General features: G+C 40.3%; 1 protein-coding gene across 2 annotated transcripts in view; it reads left to right on the top strand.

The window, feature by feature from the left end:
- The window catches only part of ACC (acetyl-CoA carboxylase), a 1,497,654-nt gene that overhangs the window by 52,722 nt on the left and 1,430,543 nt on the right, over positions 1-14,389 (top strand). For both annotated transcript variants that reach the window (XM_090383551.1, XM_090383552.1), the window contains one exon: positions 2,938-3,067. In XM_090383551.1, coding sequence (XP_090239677.1) covers positions 2,938-3,067 — 130 coding nt within the window. The remainder of the gene's footprint in view (positions 1-2,937; positions 3,068-14,389) is intronic.

The raw sequence follows: 14,389 nt of genomic DNA, 5'->3' as shown, positions 1-14,389 counted from the left end.
CAGTTGTACTGCATGATGGAAGAGGTGGGGAAAGGTTGACCGGAACTTAGCTCTGGAGACTAAACATGGGTTCCACCACTTCAAGCCTCCAATAAGCAAAGTGGTGGTATTGCACTGATTGATGAGAGTCATCTACCGCCTAGTATTGTCTGGTAACGCAGAGTGGCAGCATTCCTCCATGTGGTTTAGTCTCCATGTGGCTAAAGGAATCATACAGTGAATAATTTGGGCATCTGAGATGAGCAGTAGTTGAATCAACCGATAACTGAGATTCTGTCAGAAAAAGTACATGGGGTTTGGCAGACAGCAAGTGGAAATGGACATCATTGAGATTAGAATTGAGTCCACGTATATTTGTGAAATGAACTAGGAAGTGTTTGGAAGGTTTAGATCTTTTCGCAGATAAGCCTACTCTATTAGTTTAACAATTCATGGTGTATTCAATAGTAAGAAAAAGTGGGGGGGGGGACATGCTGTATGAAGTAATGAAATTTTTGGATATGGCGTACACATGGTAAGAATATATCCAGCTCCTTGACATAACGTGGCCTCAACAAACCCTCCCCCGCATGCACACTACTCGGACTCCCCGTCACTATCTGGCAGAGTAGAGGTAGCAAGATTATACACTAGTTGATCTGGAAGCTTCCTAAAGAGTTACCAATAGGTTCAGTTCAGTGTACTAACTAGCGGCTGGCCTGCGAAGAGCCGGCCGCTAGTTAGTACACCGTTTTAGAGCTGTACCTTCGAAATGTAAGGAAGATTGGATCTCGTCATGATGTTCATCATAAGCTCAAAATTTATCAGTTGTACTGCATGATGGAAGAGGTGGGGAAAGGTTGACCGGAACTTAGCTCTGGAGACTAAACATGGGTTCCACCACTTCAAGCCTCCAATAAGCAGAGTGGTGGTATTGCACCGATTGATGAGAGTCATCTACCGCCTAGTATTGTCTGGTAACGCAGAGTGGCAGCATTCCTCCATGTGGTTTAGTCGCCACACCTCGACCCCTGCTTATGTTGGTTCACACCTGGGTGGTCACCCACAGTGTGCTTGTGCATGGAGGTTATACCCAGGATTACTAACAGTCCCACCATTGTAAAGGTGCAAGCAGAGGATTTGAGTGTCACAGACCATCTGGACTGGACTCAAATTGGGTCCACTTGACTTGAATGTCAACCGAATATCAGTTCCATCAGTGCTTTAGACTTCCAGGTAGCAAGTACAGCTTGTCTGGCATATCTGAGAGAATGTCTGTGACAACCTTAAAGACCAATAATAGGTTGGAGTGATAAAATGGAATGTCTAAAAAAAGAACGAAAAAAAAAGAACGAAAAAAAAAAAAACGATAATGGATCTTGGGATACTGCTAGTGATAGCAGAAATGCCCAGCAACCCTAATGAAATATAGGCAAATAGATTAGATAAGTGTATGGGTAGGAGTGTTGACCTGACAGGTGTAGCTACTATGGAAAAAATTAAAAGTGCCTGAAAAATAACAAGTAGATTGCCTAAAAAAATTATATAAATAAAATTAAATTAAAATATATAAATGGCACTTAATGCTGTAGGTCCTAAGATTTTTACTATGTCATCAAGGGCCAGCAGCCAAAACCAAAGGAAACACAGCAATAAGCAAGGCCTCTGTTTCTGTTATGATGTATACGTGGCAGGCAAAAAGCGACCAAACATATATATCATAGCTGGCCCGACAGAGAAGAAAAAGAAATAAAAAAAAAAAAAACAAAACCAAAAATAAAAAATACTATAATACTAAAATAAATGAGTAAAATGCAAAATTAAGCTAAAATTAAAACCAATTGATTCCAGTTAAAGAAAAAATTTAATTTTATTTATATAATCATTTAATTTTATTTATATAATTTTTTAGGTAATCTACTTTTATTTTTCAGCCACTTTTAATTTTTTCCAGTGTAGCTACACATGTCAGGTCAGCACTCCTACCCATCTAATATATATATATATATATAGGCAAGTATGTGTATAATTAAAATTCTTAATTAAGATTTTCTACAGCATTCTAAAAGAGCTCTAATTCATTGCCTGAAATAGCAAGAGCTAAATTACTTTTAATTTTGCCTTGAGATTATCATAAATCTGTTACTTCCATATATGTCACTTCTATATGTGTGATCACAGAAAATCTATATCTAAAATTGCAGCAAAAGTTATGATTTCAGATAAATTATTCCAGGTGGTAAATTCTGTTTTGCAGCATTCCCAAGACCTCATGTCTTGTTCAGATATCATTAAAGCTGGTATTTTACTGATTCCATTGTTGAACTGTGGATTTTTTGCGTCTTATTCTGATGAGACAGCACCAACTACTTCCTTTGGATTACAAATGAGGTATTGTCCTGAAAGGGATATTTTCTTTAATTCAGTCTTGGAATTTCAAATGAAGCTTCAATAGATCAAGTGCATTTGTATACTGTATATCTGCTTATCTTTATTTTTTCCTTCTTTCTCTCTCTTCCTCCCCCCCTAAACATCCGATGATGTGAAATCATCGAGTGATGATTTCTTTAACACGTGCAATGAAGTTATGTCTAGTAATGGAATCATGATTGATCACAGCAACTTTAGCTCAGTGATAATTTACTTTTGGTGCTTTTTGTAAAAGAGCTTATTCATTTTTCATCTAAATGAATTGTAAAATTCATTTACAAGTATGAGAAGAATCATTAGACATAGGACGTACGATTGTTTTAATTTTAATACAAGTTATTCTGAATCCAAAATTGAAGTTGAATAGAAAGCAGTTAAGTGCCTTTTTGGACTTGTAAATTTCACATACATTGTTAATATTGATTTCTGGTTAAACTTTCCAGAATTTCAAAGATTTAAAAGGTGTTATTCCTGGCAACTGTTGAATAAATGATATGAGTAAAGGTTGATATTTTATTCTTTTTAAAGGCAGTCTATGTCAGGAGCTCATTTATTGCAACATGAGAGAGATGCATTACATGCAGAAGCAAAAGATCTGACTGTTGCAACTCCAGAAGAATTTGTTCGTCGTTTTGGTGGTAATCACGTAATTAACAAGGTAATATTTCATTTATTTTTATATTTAGCTTATTGCTAACAGTTTTATTAAACTTCTTGAAAAGTGCTATGTCTGTCTGTGTGTCTATATTCATCAGTTGTTTAAACTGTTCTTTTTTAAGGAGAAATATAAAATTTACATATTTATATCTAGTTTGCTGGAAAAAAGGGCATTAAGTGCTACAGATAAAAGATTTTAATGAATAAAAATAAGTAACACTTTACTACATTAAAAGAGATTTTTTGTTAATAGACCCAAAAAGAGTGATCCCTCTCTCTTGGCATCTGTTTTCAGGGGATGTTAAATAAAAGGGGGGAAAAACTAAGAAATATTGTTCAAGGTTTAGGCCAAAATGGATGTCAGATGAACTAATGAGGCATATGGCAGAGAAGAAAAATGCATGGGATACATACAAATTAACACATGACACAGAAGCCTATGATAGATACAAGTTGATATGCAACCAGGCGAAGGCAGATTACGAGAAATCCTTGGCAAGGGATGCAAAGAAAAACAGCAAAGAGTTCTTTACTTATGTAAACTCTAGAAGTAAGGGGATGAATCAGATTGGTCCACTTGATATTGATGGGTCAAGTGTTGATGATCCTGCTCAGGTAGCTAACAAACTAAATGAATATTTTGCATCGACATTCACACATGAGGAGTTATTCAGCGAGGGGAATGCCAGAGGTGTATTCAACTCTAGCAGTAAGCTACAGAATCTTGAAATAACTGGGAGTAAAGTGGAGGAGAAACTGTTGAAGATAAACACAAGAAAGGCACCCGGGGTGGATGGGATCTATCCAGTTATATTAAAGGAGGCAGCAAAGGAAGTAAGCAAACCCTTAGCCATAATTATGAGAGCTTCCTTGGACTCAGGGGAGGTACCCATAGACTGGAAATGTGCAAATGTGACCCCAATTCACAAAGGAGGATCAAAGGCTGACACAAGTAATTATAGACCTGTGAGCCTAACTTCTGTTCCAGGAAAAGTAATGGAGGCACTGGTTAAAGAAGCACTGCAGGATCATTTAGACAAGACTTCAGTTATAGCTCAGAGACAGCATGGTTTTGTTAAGGGGAAGTCTTGCCTGACCAACTTGATTGGATACTATGATGCAGTCACAAAAGAACTGGATGCAGGGAATAACTTTGATATTATATACTTGGATCTTAGAAAGGCTTTTGATACTGTTGCACATGGAAGACTGCTACACAAATTGGAGCAGTGTGACATTGGAGGCAAATTGCTGCTATGGATAAAGGGGTAGTTGAGGGGGAGAAGACAGAGAGTGGTAATCAATGGACACTGCTCATCGTGGACTGATGTTATTAGTGGAGTCCCTCAGGGCTCAGTGTTGGGTCCATTATTGTTTTCTGTATTTATAAATGATATTGATGATGGTATATCGGGCTTAATGTCCAAGTTTGCAGACGATACAAAGGTTGGCAGGGTTGTCAAGGACACTACTGACACTATGCTGCTGCAACAGGATCTGGAAAGGTTGAGCAGATGGGCTGAGAGGTGGCAAATGAAGTTTAACATTGACAAATGTAAAGTACTACACATGGGAAACAGCAACCCCAGAGCAACGTATCAACTCTGTGGTACTACACTGACAGTGGTAGAGAATGAAAGGGACTTGGGGGTGGTTGTGCAGGCAGATATGAAGTTCTCTGAGCAGTGCGGACGGGCTGCAAGAGTAGCTCATGGAGTATTGTCAATGATATACAGGAATTTTTCCAGCAGGGATAAGGAGGTGATTATTCCATTGTATAAGGCGATGGTCAGGCCACACCTAGAGTACTGTATACAGGTCTGGAGGCCTCATTTCAAGAAGGATGTAGAGCTGCTGGAACGAGTACAGAGAAGGGCAACAAGATTAGTGAATGGAACAAAGGGGTGCTCTTACAAAGAAAGGCTTAAGTTTTGCAAATTACAGTGTCTGGAGACTAGGCACCAGCGAGGTGATCTGATAGAGGTGTATAAAGCCTTGAATGGTTTAAGCATGCTCAATGCTGATGGGATTCTTCCTCTAGCTCAGAAAAATCACTTGAGAGGGCATAAATTCAAATTGAGGAAAGACAGATGTAGGATAGACGTGCGGAAATTTGCCTTTAGCCAGTGGGTGGTTGGTTGGTGGAACAGACTTCCATCCCTTGTGGTGGAGGTTGATAGCCTAAATAAGTTTAAGGCTCAGCTGGACAGGTATTTTGAACGAACAGAGGGGTGAAGTGGAAGTGGGTTTTTTTTTTTTTTTTTTTTTTTCTTTGGCTGATGCTGCATAAGCTTGCTTTCTTGCATCAAATGCCTCTACTAATGCTAATGCTAAAAATGTAACCAGCCACATCTCTTGAGTTGGTGGTTTGGGGTGATGTATTTGGGTCTATAATAACTTCCTTTAATGATTTAAAGTCAGTTACAGAGCTTTGATTAGAATATTCTGTTACTCAAATTTGTTGAGTGAACAGAGGGTACCGTTTACATTATGAATTAGCTATTAAGTTGAGATCTATGTATATGTGTTCTTTATATTCTGTGTGTGTGGTTGTTGTTGTTATTTGGTTTTTAGGAGCATTAGCAACTAAGGCCATATTGCTCCGGGATATGTGGTGGTCATTCCCTGACCTTTCCGCATCCTCCGTATTTGGTGGTGACGGGCTCGAACCCCGGTCTAATCAAGAAGCATGTGCTACGCACTGCTGCTCCTTCCCACCTGGCTACGGAGGCGCCTGTGTGTGTGTTCATGTTTGTATATGAGTGTCTGTGCATATTTGTGTTTATGAGTATGTTTGTCTGTGTGTGCATGTGTGTTTGTATATGTCCATGTTTGTATGTGCATGTGTGTTTGTACGTGCGTGCTTGTATGCAAGTGTGCAAGGACGCATTAATGTTACGGCCAAACTGGCAATGGCCAGGGGTCTCATCCAAAGAGAGGGCCTCATTTTATTCGTTTACCTTTTTATTGTACAATAAATAAGTTAAAAGTTTCTATTAAAATTGTTTTTATTATTACTTTATTTTTCCAGTCAAAAAAACAAAACATTTTTGACCTCTCCATTTACATTTTTATCAAGGAATTATTATTCACAATATACCTATGTAGTATTATACTTAGGTATTTTTAAGTATGTGTGTAACACACACACACACACACACACACACACACACACACACACACACACACACACACACACACACACACACACACACACACACATTAAAGGGGCCTCAAATTTAAATATGGCCAGGGGCCTATTTCATCCTTAATCCGGCTTTAGTGTGTGTGTCCATGTATGTTTGTGTTTCCATGTGTGTGTGTTTGAGCATGTGTGTCCATGACCATATATGTGCGTGTCCGTTTGTGTATATGTGTGTGTACGTGTGGTGTGTATGTGTTTGTTTGTGTGTATGTGTTCTGTATGTGTGTGTGCTTGTATATGTGTGACATGTGCTTGTATATGTATGTGTGTGCTTTTATATATATGTGTATGTGTTTGTATATGTGTGCATGTGCTTGTATTCATATAGCATTGGTAGAGGCATACGATGCTAGAAAGCAAGTTTATGCATCATCAGCCAAAAAGAAAAACCCCTCCCATTTCACCCCTCCATTCGTTCCAAATGCCTGTCCAGCTCAGCCTTAAATTTATTTACGCTATCAACTTCCACAACAAAAGATGGAAGTCTGTTCCACCAATCAACTACCCGCTGACTAAAGGCAAATTTCTGCACATCTATTCTACAACTGTCTTTCCTCAATTTGAATCTTTCCTCAATTTGAATCCCCCTCAGGTTCTTAATTGGAGCAAGAAGAATCTCATCAGCATTCAGCTTGTTCAACCCAATCAAGGCCTTATACACCTCAATCAGATCACCTCGCAGGTGTCTACACTTCAGGCACTCCAATTTGCAGAACTTAAGCCTTTCTTGGTAAGAGCACCCCTTCGTTCCTCCTTGCTAATTTTGTTGCCCTTCTTTGTTCTCATTCTAGCAACTCTATATCCTTCTTAAAATGATGCCTCCAGACCTGATGAGATAGTACTCTCACCACACCTAGTACTCTAGGTGTGGCTTGACCATTGCCTTCTACAACTGGATAATCACCTCCCTGACCCTGCTAGCAAAATTCTTATACATCATTCACAAGACTCCATGACCTGCCCTGGCAGCCCGTCTGCACTGTTCAGCGAACTTTATATTTGTGCATGTGTTTGTATATATGTGCATGAGCTTGGGTATGTGTTTTTATATATGTGCATGAGTTTGGGCCTGTGTTTATATATATGCGTGTGTGTGTGTATATACGTGCATATGTTTGTGCATGTTTTTACATATGTGCATGCAGTTGTATATATGTTTGTATGTGTGCTTGTGTTTCTATATACAGGGTGTCTCAAAAATATTGCTACAAACGTTTTAGGGGAAGTATGTAACATCTAAAGGAATGTGAATCACATAGGAACCAATAACCGGAAACGTTACGGGAAAGTAGTAGCAGAGGCACAAGAAGCAGAAATGACACAAGACAGTGATTAGTGGCAAACATTTATTTAACATAATATTAACAATGGAGTAAGAGATGGATGCATTTCATGATGTTACAACAGATGCTCGAAGGTTCCACCATGAGTCGCAATGCATGCGTGACACCGACACGGCATGGATTGGCGGTCACGGTCGAACACACCTGGAGTTTCTTTGACAGTAGCAGCAGCTATTTGTTGTTTGTATTTGGTTGTATGTGTGTGTGTGTCCCATTTCTGGACGGGTCCAGGAGGTCTCTGGAATATGTTCTGCGGTTTCAAGGATTAAAAAAGCCCTCACAGATTTTTTGTTTTCCGAATCTTGCGGGGTTACTGCTGTTGCTGCTAGTCGCATCTTGGGCTTCTTGGCAGATGTGGAAGCAGTGAATACGACTCTACTAGTGGACAATGAGCGCTTAAAGGTACGCTCAGCTGAGCTTGAGACTCGCGCGGAACTTTTTAGTAATTTGTTGAAGACGCAGACCGAGTCAGTAAGTTTGAATCCTAGATATAAAACATTTGCAAAGGTTGTTGGAAGTGGTTTGATTGGAGAGGATGAACCAGTTTTATCGAAGTCAGTCGGGAATTGCGAGAGTGCTCGCGGGGCTCCTGAATCCCAGTCTGACCCTAATAACATCGATATTTTTCGTCCATCAGAAGGCTGTGAGATTGACTCTAGTCTGAGCGTCAAATCGACAGTGACTGAGGCGTTTAAAAAAGAGTACAAAAACATGAAAATTAAAAATATTCGTCTATTGCGAAACAAAGCAGTTCTGATGGAGACAATTTGCGAAGATGACGTAAGCAAGATAACCGAGAATTTAACATTTAAACAAGCTGGTTTGTCGGTTGAGAAACCTAAGTTTTCCAATCCAACTGTTTAATTTATGGTGTTCCCAAGGATCTCACAAAACAGGATATACTTGAGGATTTGTATTGTAAAAACCTTCAGGATTTTAATGTTACTCAGGAGGAGGTTAATCAAGAGGTTTCCTTTAGGTTTAATTCAGGTTCAGGACCAAATGTTACAAACTGGATTATAGGATTTAGCCCTCGTCTCTATAAATGCTTGTTTAAGAACAACAATCTTTTTGGGATTTGGATCACACCGTTTTAGAAAATTTACTGTGGTCAGCAAGTGTTTTCGTTGCCTTGGCTATGGCCATTCTTCGCTGAACTGTTCACATAAAACGGTGTCATGTGGCCACTGTGCAAATAGTGGTCATATTTATGCTGTGTCCCAGCAAAGAGAGTTCCCCTAAATGTATCAACTGTAAGAGGAGAGGTCGCGACCACGATCACTCAGTCCGAGACAATAAGTGTCCAGAATATATCAGAGTTGTTGAGATGACAGACAGGGAACATATAATGAGTAATGACAATTATTTTCAATCTACCACAGAGAACTTAAATCACTTCACAGGTTTAAAAGTTTTGCAGATAAACCGACAACGGTCTCGTGCTGTAGCTGATGAAATTCGTGTTGCAGCTTTTGAGGGTGAGTTTGATTTGGTTTGTATTCAGGAGCCATACTATACGGCCCAAGTGGGAGGACATGCATACAAGGTTATGGGATACCCGTCGTCATGCCGAGTTCTTGCTGCTACAGATGTTCCTCCAAAGTCAGCTGTGGTGGTTTTGAATCGGGATATTGTATTGACGGCCATTACTAATGGATGTTCTGCAGATATAGTATGCACGATGGTGGCGCTGAGGGATCTTTCCTTTTGTTTGGTTTCTGCATATTGTTCTCCTTTGGCAGATTTTCTGGTTTGTTTGCATCATCTGGATAGGATTTGTTCGAGGTTTGTTGGGAGGGGACTGATACTGGCTGCGGATTTGAATGCTAAATCTCATTTTTGGCATAGTGGTGTTGTTGATTCTCATGGATCTCTGTTGGAAGACTTGATTTTAACACACAATTTAAGTGTACAGAATTTACCAGATAAGCCTTACTTTTTCTACTTGTCACGGCCAGTCAAATATTGACGTGACTGTTGTTTCTTTCGGGTACGCGGAGAGAATACTGAATTGGGATGTGCATTCTGATTTGTTGAACAGTGATCATAGAGCTATTTCCTTCTGTGTTGCTCCTGATAATATGCGGAGGGATTTCGGAACTGGTACTTTGAGAAGATTTTCTATGGAAAGAGTTAAATGGGATAAATTTGGTAGTTATTTGAAATCAGTGTACAATGATGAATTTGTATTATCCCTGAATAATTTGAATGCGGAAGAGTTGGTAGCTCACGTTGAGTACCATTTGTTTCAAGCCACATTGCATTGTGCTAAAAGAAAACAATCTAAAGTAGTCCCGGTACCATGGTGGTCAGTCGAACTGACTGTTTTGAGGTCTAGGGTGATGAGGGCTAGAAGAGAGTTACAGCGAGGCAGACACCTGTCTGGGCGGGATGTGGAGTTGCTCACTGGTAATTATCGATCTTTAAGATGACAGTATCACAAAGAAATTGCTCGAGCCAAGCAGGAATGCTGGCAGAAATTGGTCAAGGAGGTGGGAAATTCGGACCCTTGGGGTCTAATTTACAGAATATCACGGGATAAGTTGGTACGAGGTGAAATTTACAATACTGTGGTGACTGAAGGGGTGGAAACTGATGATTGGTTTAGTACTGTTCAACGGATAGTTGGGGAACTTTTTCCTGAGGATGTGTTGGAGTCGGATACAGTTGATCAGGCCAGAATACGTCTGAGTAATCTGGTGTATGATGGTTCATCGGAGATAAGTTTGTTTTCGTTGTTTGAGCTGGGGATAGCCACGGCGAGGTTGAACACTAAAAAATGTCCAGGGTTGGATCTGTTAGAAAATAAAATTGTGTTGAAGTTTTTTGAGGTCTGCCCAGATGTATTGCTCAAAATGTATAATAAATGTTTGTTGGAGCGAGTGTTCCCGAGATCATGGAAAGTGGCTCTTCTCAAGATTCTACACAAGCCCAGAAAGCCTTGTGACGATCCTCGAGCTTATAGGCCAATTTCGCTTTTATCAAACCTCGGTAAGCTGTTCGAGAGGTTATTGCTTCCTAGAATAGTTGACGTCCTGACTGTTGGTAATGCTATATCGAATTTTCAGTTTGGCTTCGAGAAGGGTCATTCGACCGAGGAGGCAATATTGACATTAATTAATCATGTGAAGTCCTCTTCCGAGAAATATGTTTTGGTTGTGTTTGTAGATTTTGAAGGTGCTTTTGACTCCGTGTGGGAGAGTGTTCTGAGTGTTTTGAGGAGGTCTGGCGGTGACTGGTATTTATATGGAGTAATACGTTCATATTTTAGAGATAGATTGGTAAAGGTATGTATGTGCGAAGCACCTAATGTATAGCTATTATGTAGGCCGAGGATGTCCACAGGGATCAGTGCTGGGTCCAATTTTTTGGAATGCCGTACTGGATCAGTGGTTGCAGAGGTCTCTAGCTATAAGTTGTTTCCGTGTGGCGAACGCGGATGATTTGATTGTGGGGGTCCCGGGTGGATCTAGAATTGTGTTGGAGCATAGAATACAGGAAGTTTTGGTGGACCTTGCTGATTGGGCTGCCTTGAACAAGTTGAAAATTTCATCCACAAAAACTAAATTCATGGTATTTAAAAATCATTTTAGTTATAATCGCCCACCTAGAGTAGTGTTAAACGGAAGGCAAATTCCTTTTGTGTCCAACATTTAGCATTAGCATTAGTAGAGGCATTTGATGCAAGAAAGCAAGCTTATGCAGAATCAGCCAAAAAAAAAAAAAAAAAAAAAAACCACTTCCACTTCACCCCTCTCTTCGTTCAAAATACCTGTCCAGCTGAGCCTTAAACTTATTTAGGCTATCAACCTCCACCACAAGGGATGGAAGTCTGTTCCACCAACCAACCACGCGCTGGCTAAAGGCAAATTTCCGCACGTCTATCCTACATCTGTCTTTCCTCAATTTGAATTTATGCCCTCTCAGGTGATTTTTCTGAGCTAGAGGAAGAATCCCATCAGCATTGAGCATGCTTAAACCATTCAAGGCTTTATACACCTCTATCAGATCACCTCGCTGGTGCCTAGTCTCCAGACACTGTAATTTGCAAAACTTAAGCCTTTCTTCGTAAGAGCACCCCTTTGTTCCATTCACTAATCTTGTTGCCCTTCTCTGTACTCGTTCCAGCAGCTCTACATCCTTCTTGAAATGAGGCCTCCAGACCTGTATACAGTACTCTAGGTGTGGCCTGACCATCGCCTTATACAATGGAATAATCACCTCCTTATCCCTGCTGGAAAAATTCCTGTATATCATTGACAATACTCCATGAGCTACTCTTGCAACCCGTCTGCACTGTTCAGAGAACTTCATATCTGCCTGCACAACCACCCCCAAGTCCCTTTCATTCTCTACCACTGTCAGTGTTGTACCACAGAGTTGATACGTTGCTCTGGGGTTGCTGTTTCCCATGTGTAGTACTTTACATTTGTCAATGTTAAACTTCATTTGCCACCTCTCAGCCCATCTGCTCAACCTTTCCAGATCCTGTTGCAGCAGCATAGTGTCAGTAGTGTCCTTGACAACCCTGCCAACCTTTGTATCGTCTGCAAACTTGGACATTAAGCCCGATATACCATCATCAATATCATTTATAAATACAGAAAACAATAATGGACCCAACACTGAGCCCTGAGGGACTCCACTAATAACATCAGTCCACGATGAGCAGTGTCCATTGATTACCACTCTCTGTCTTCTCCCCCTCAACCACCCCTTTATCCATAGCAGCAATTTGCCTCCAATGTCACACTGCTCCAATTTGTGTAGCAGTCTTCCATGTGCAACAGTATCAAAAGCCTTTCTAAGATCCAAGTATATAATATCAAAGTTATTCCCTGCATCCAGTTCTTTTGTGACTGCATCATAGTATCCAATCAAGTTGGTCAGGCAAGACTTCCCCTTAACAAAACCATGCTGTGTCTGAGCTATAACTGAAGTCTTGTCTAAATGATCCTGCAGTGCTTCTTTAAGTACTTGGGGGTGATACTGGATGATAGGATGAGGTTCCATTTACATGTTGCACATTTGAATGACAAAATAAAGAAGTTTATTTACTCAGTTGTACGAATTTCAAGAAGAGAATGGGGTCTTAGTAAAAAAACTATGAGTTTATATTACAAGACGATCTTTTTACCAATTATTGCTTATGCTGCCGGTGTATGGATTGCGGATGTGTTCAAGGCCAGAATCCAATGTAAGTTAATGTCGTTGCAACGTTCTATGATACTGACTTATTTGTATGCACCACGGACTGTGTCTACAGTGGCACTTCAGGTGATTGCTGGATTGTTACCTCTGGATTTATATGTGGTCTATAGAGGAATGATGTATGCGATGCGGAAAGGTATTCCTGCACAATATCTAGGGATGTCATTGAATCTTACAGCTACAGTTAAGGAGGAGAAACTTCGAATTTGGACTGGGTTGGTCGGAATATGGAGAGCACGGTGGAGTTCTTCAGAGATGGGAGAGATAACCAGGAAGATCATTCCTGTGGCAGATTTTGCCATTACTAAACTGGTGTCATCGTGGTTCTGTCCGTCTATGTATACCAGTTTTCTGCTAACAGGTCATGGGTCGATCAGAGATAAAGTGTATTCTCGAGGGTTGGAGCTGGATCCATCGTGTTCTTGTGGAGCGGCAGAGACTTGGCAGCATATTTTGTTCTCTTGTCCTTATTATAATGCTGAACGGTGTCTTTTGGGAAAACAGATAGCTAATTTTAATGAAGATAACGTATAGATTGGTGCAAGGAGTTAACAACTTGCAGGCCTTACAAGAGTATGCAAATGCTGTGTTCCCTAAAAGATCTATCATACGAAACCTCACGGACATTGAATTGGCCGTCTACAACCAGAATCTTCATTGATGGCATCAGGGCTTGGAAGCTTTTGGTCGGGTCTGGGGCTCCTGGGCATGGACCACTTAAGTGGTTTTTTTTTTTTTTTTGTTCAGCTGTTGTTCAGTTCTTGGGTTTGAGCGGCCCAAGGCTGGACAGCTGGCACTCAACAGTCTAGCACTCTCTCTGTTGAGTGTTTAATTGCGCTTTGGCGCTTCAGCTTTTAAAGACAGAACCACGTCCGGCTCCACGTGCCAGGGACGGGCATCAGGTTGCAGATGAAGAGTTCAGCTGCTTTCTGATGGTAAAGTGACCTGACATAAACAACATACTACACTCACAAACATCTCTCTTATATTTACTTTTATTCTTTCCTATTCAATATTTCTCGTTTATACACTTAACTTAGCTTAGATTATGAACTTAACTTAAAATTTTTTTTTTTTACTTTACTTCTCTTTTCAAAAATATGTTTTGTCTTCTTATTTCTTAGCTATCTTTTTATTTATCAGGTCCACTTTACAGATTTTCTGTTTTAAATGATTTAGGTGGAGATGGGCATTTGCCTGGGAACCACCCTGAACCAGTACACACACACACACACACACACACACACACACACACACACACACACACACACACACACACACACACACACACACACACACACACACACACACACACACACACACATATGTTTGTATGTGTGTGTGTCTGTTTGTGTGTGTGTGTCTGTATGCCTGTGTGTGTGTGTGTGTTTGTGTCTGTATGTCTGTGTGTGTGTATCTGTGTCTGTATGTGTGTGTGTATGTATCTGTGTGTGTATGTGTGTGTGTGTCTGTTTGTATGTGTGTCTGTTTGTATGTGTGTTTGTGTGTGTCTGTATGCCTGTGTGTCTGTGTGTTTATGTCTGTGTGTGTTTGTGTCTGTGTG

Source organism: Mastigoproctus giganteus, chromosome 10 (genome assembly GCF_048544385.1).
Source record: "Mastigoproctus giganteus isolate SK-2022 chromosome 10, ASM4854438v1, whole genome shotgun sequence".
Classification (NCBI taxonomy): Eukaryota; Metazoa; Arthropoda; class Arachnida; order Uropygi; family Thelyphonidae; genus Mastigoproctus; species Mastigoproctus giganteus.
This window is presented reverse-complemented; position numbering and strand designations above follow the sequence as displayed.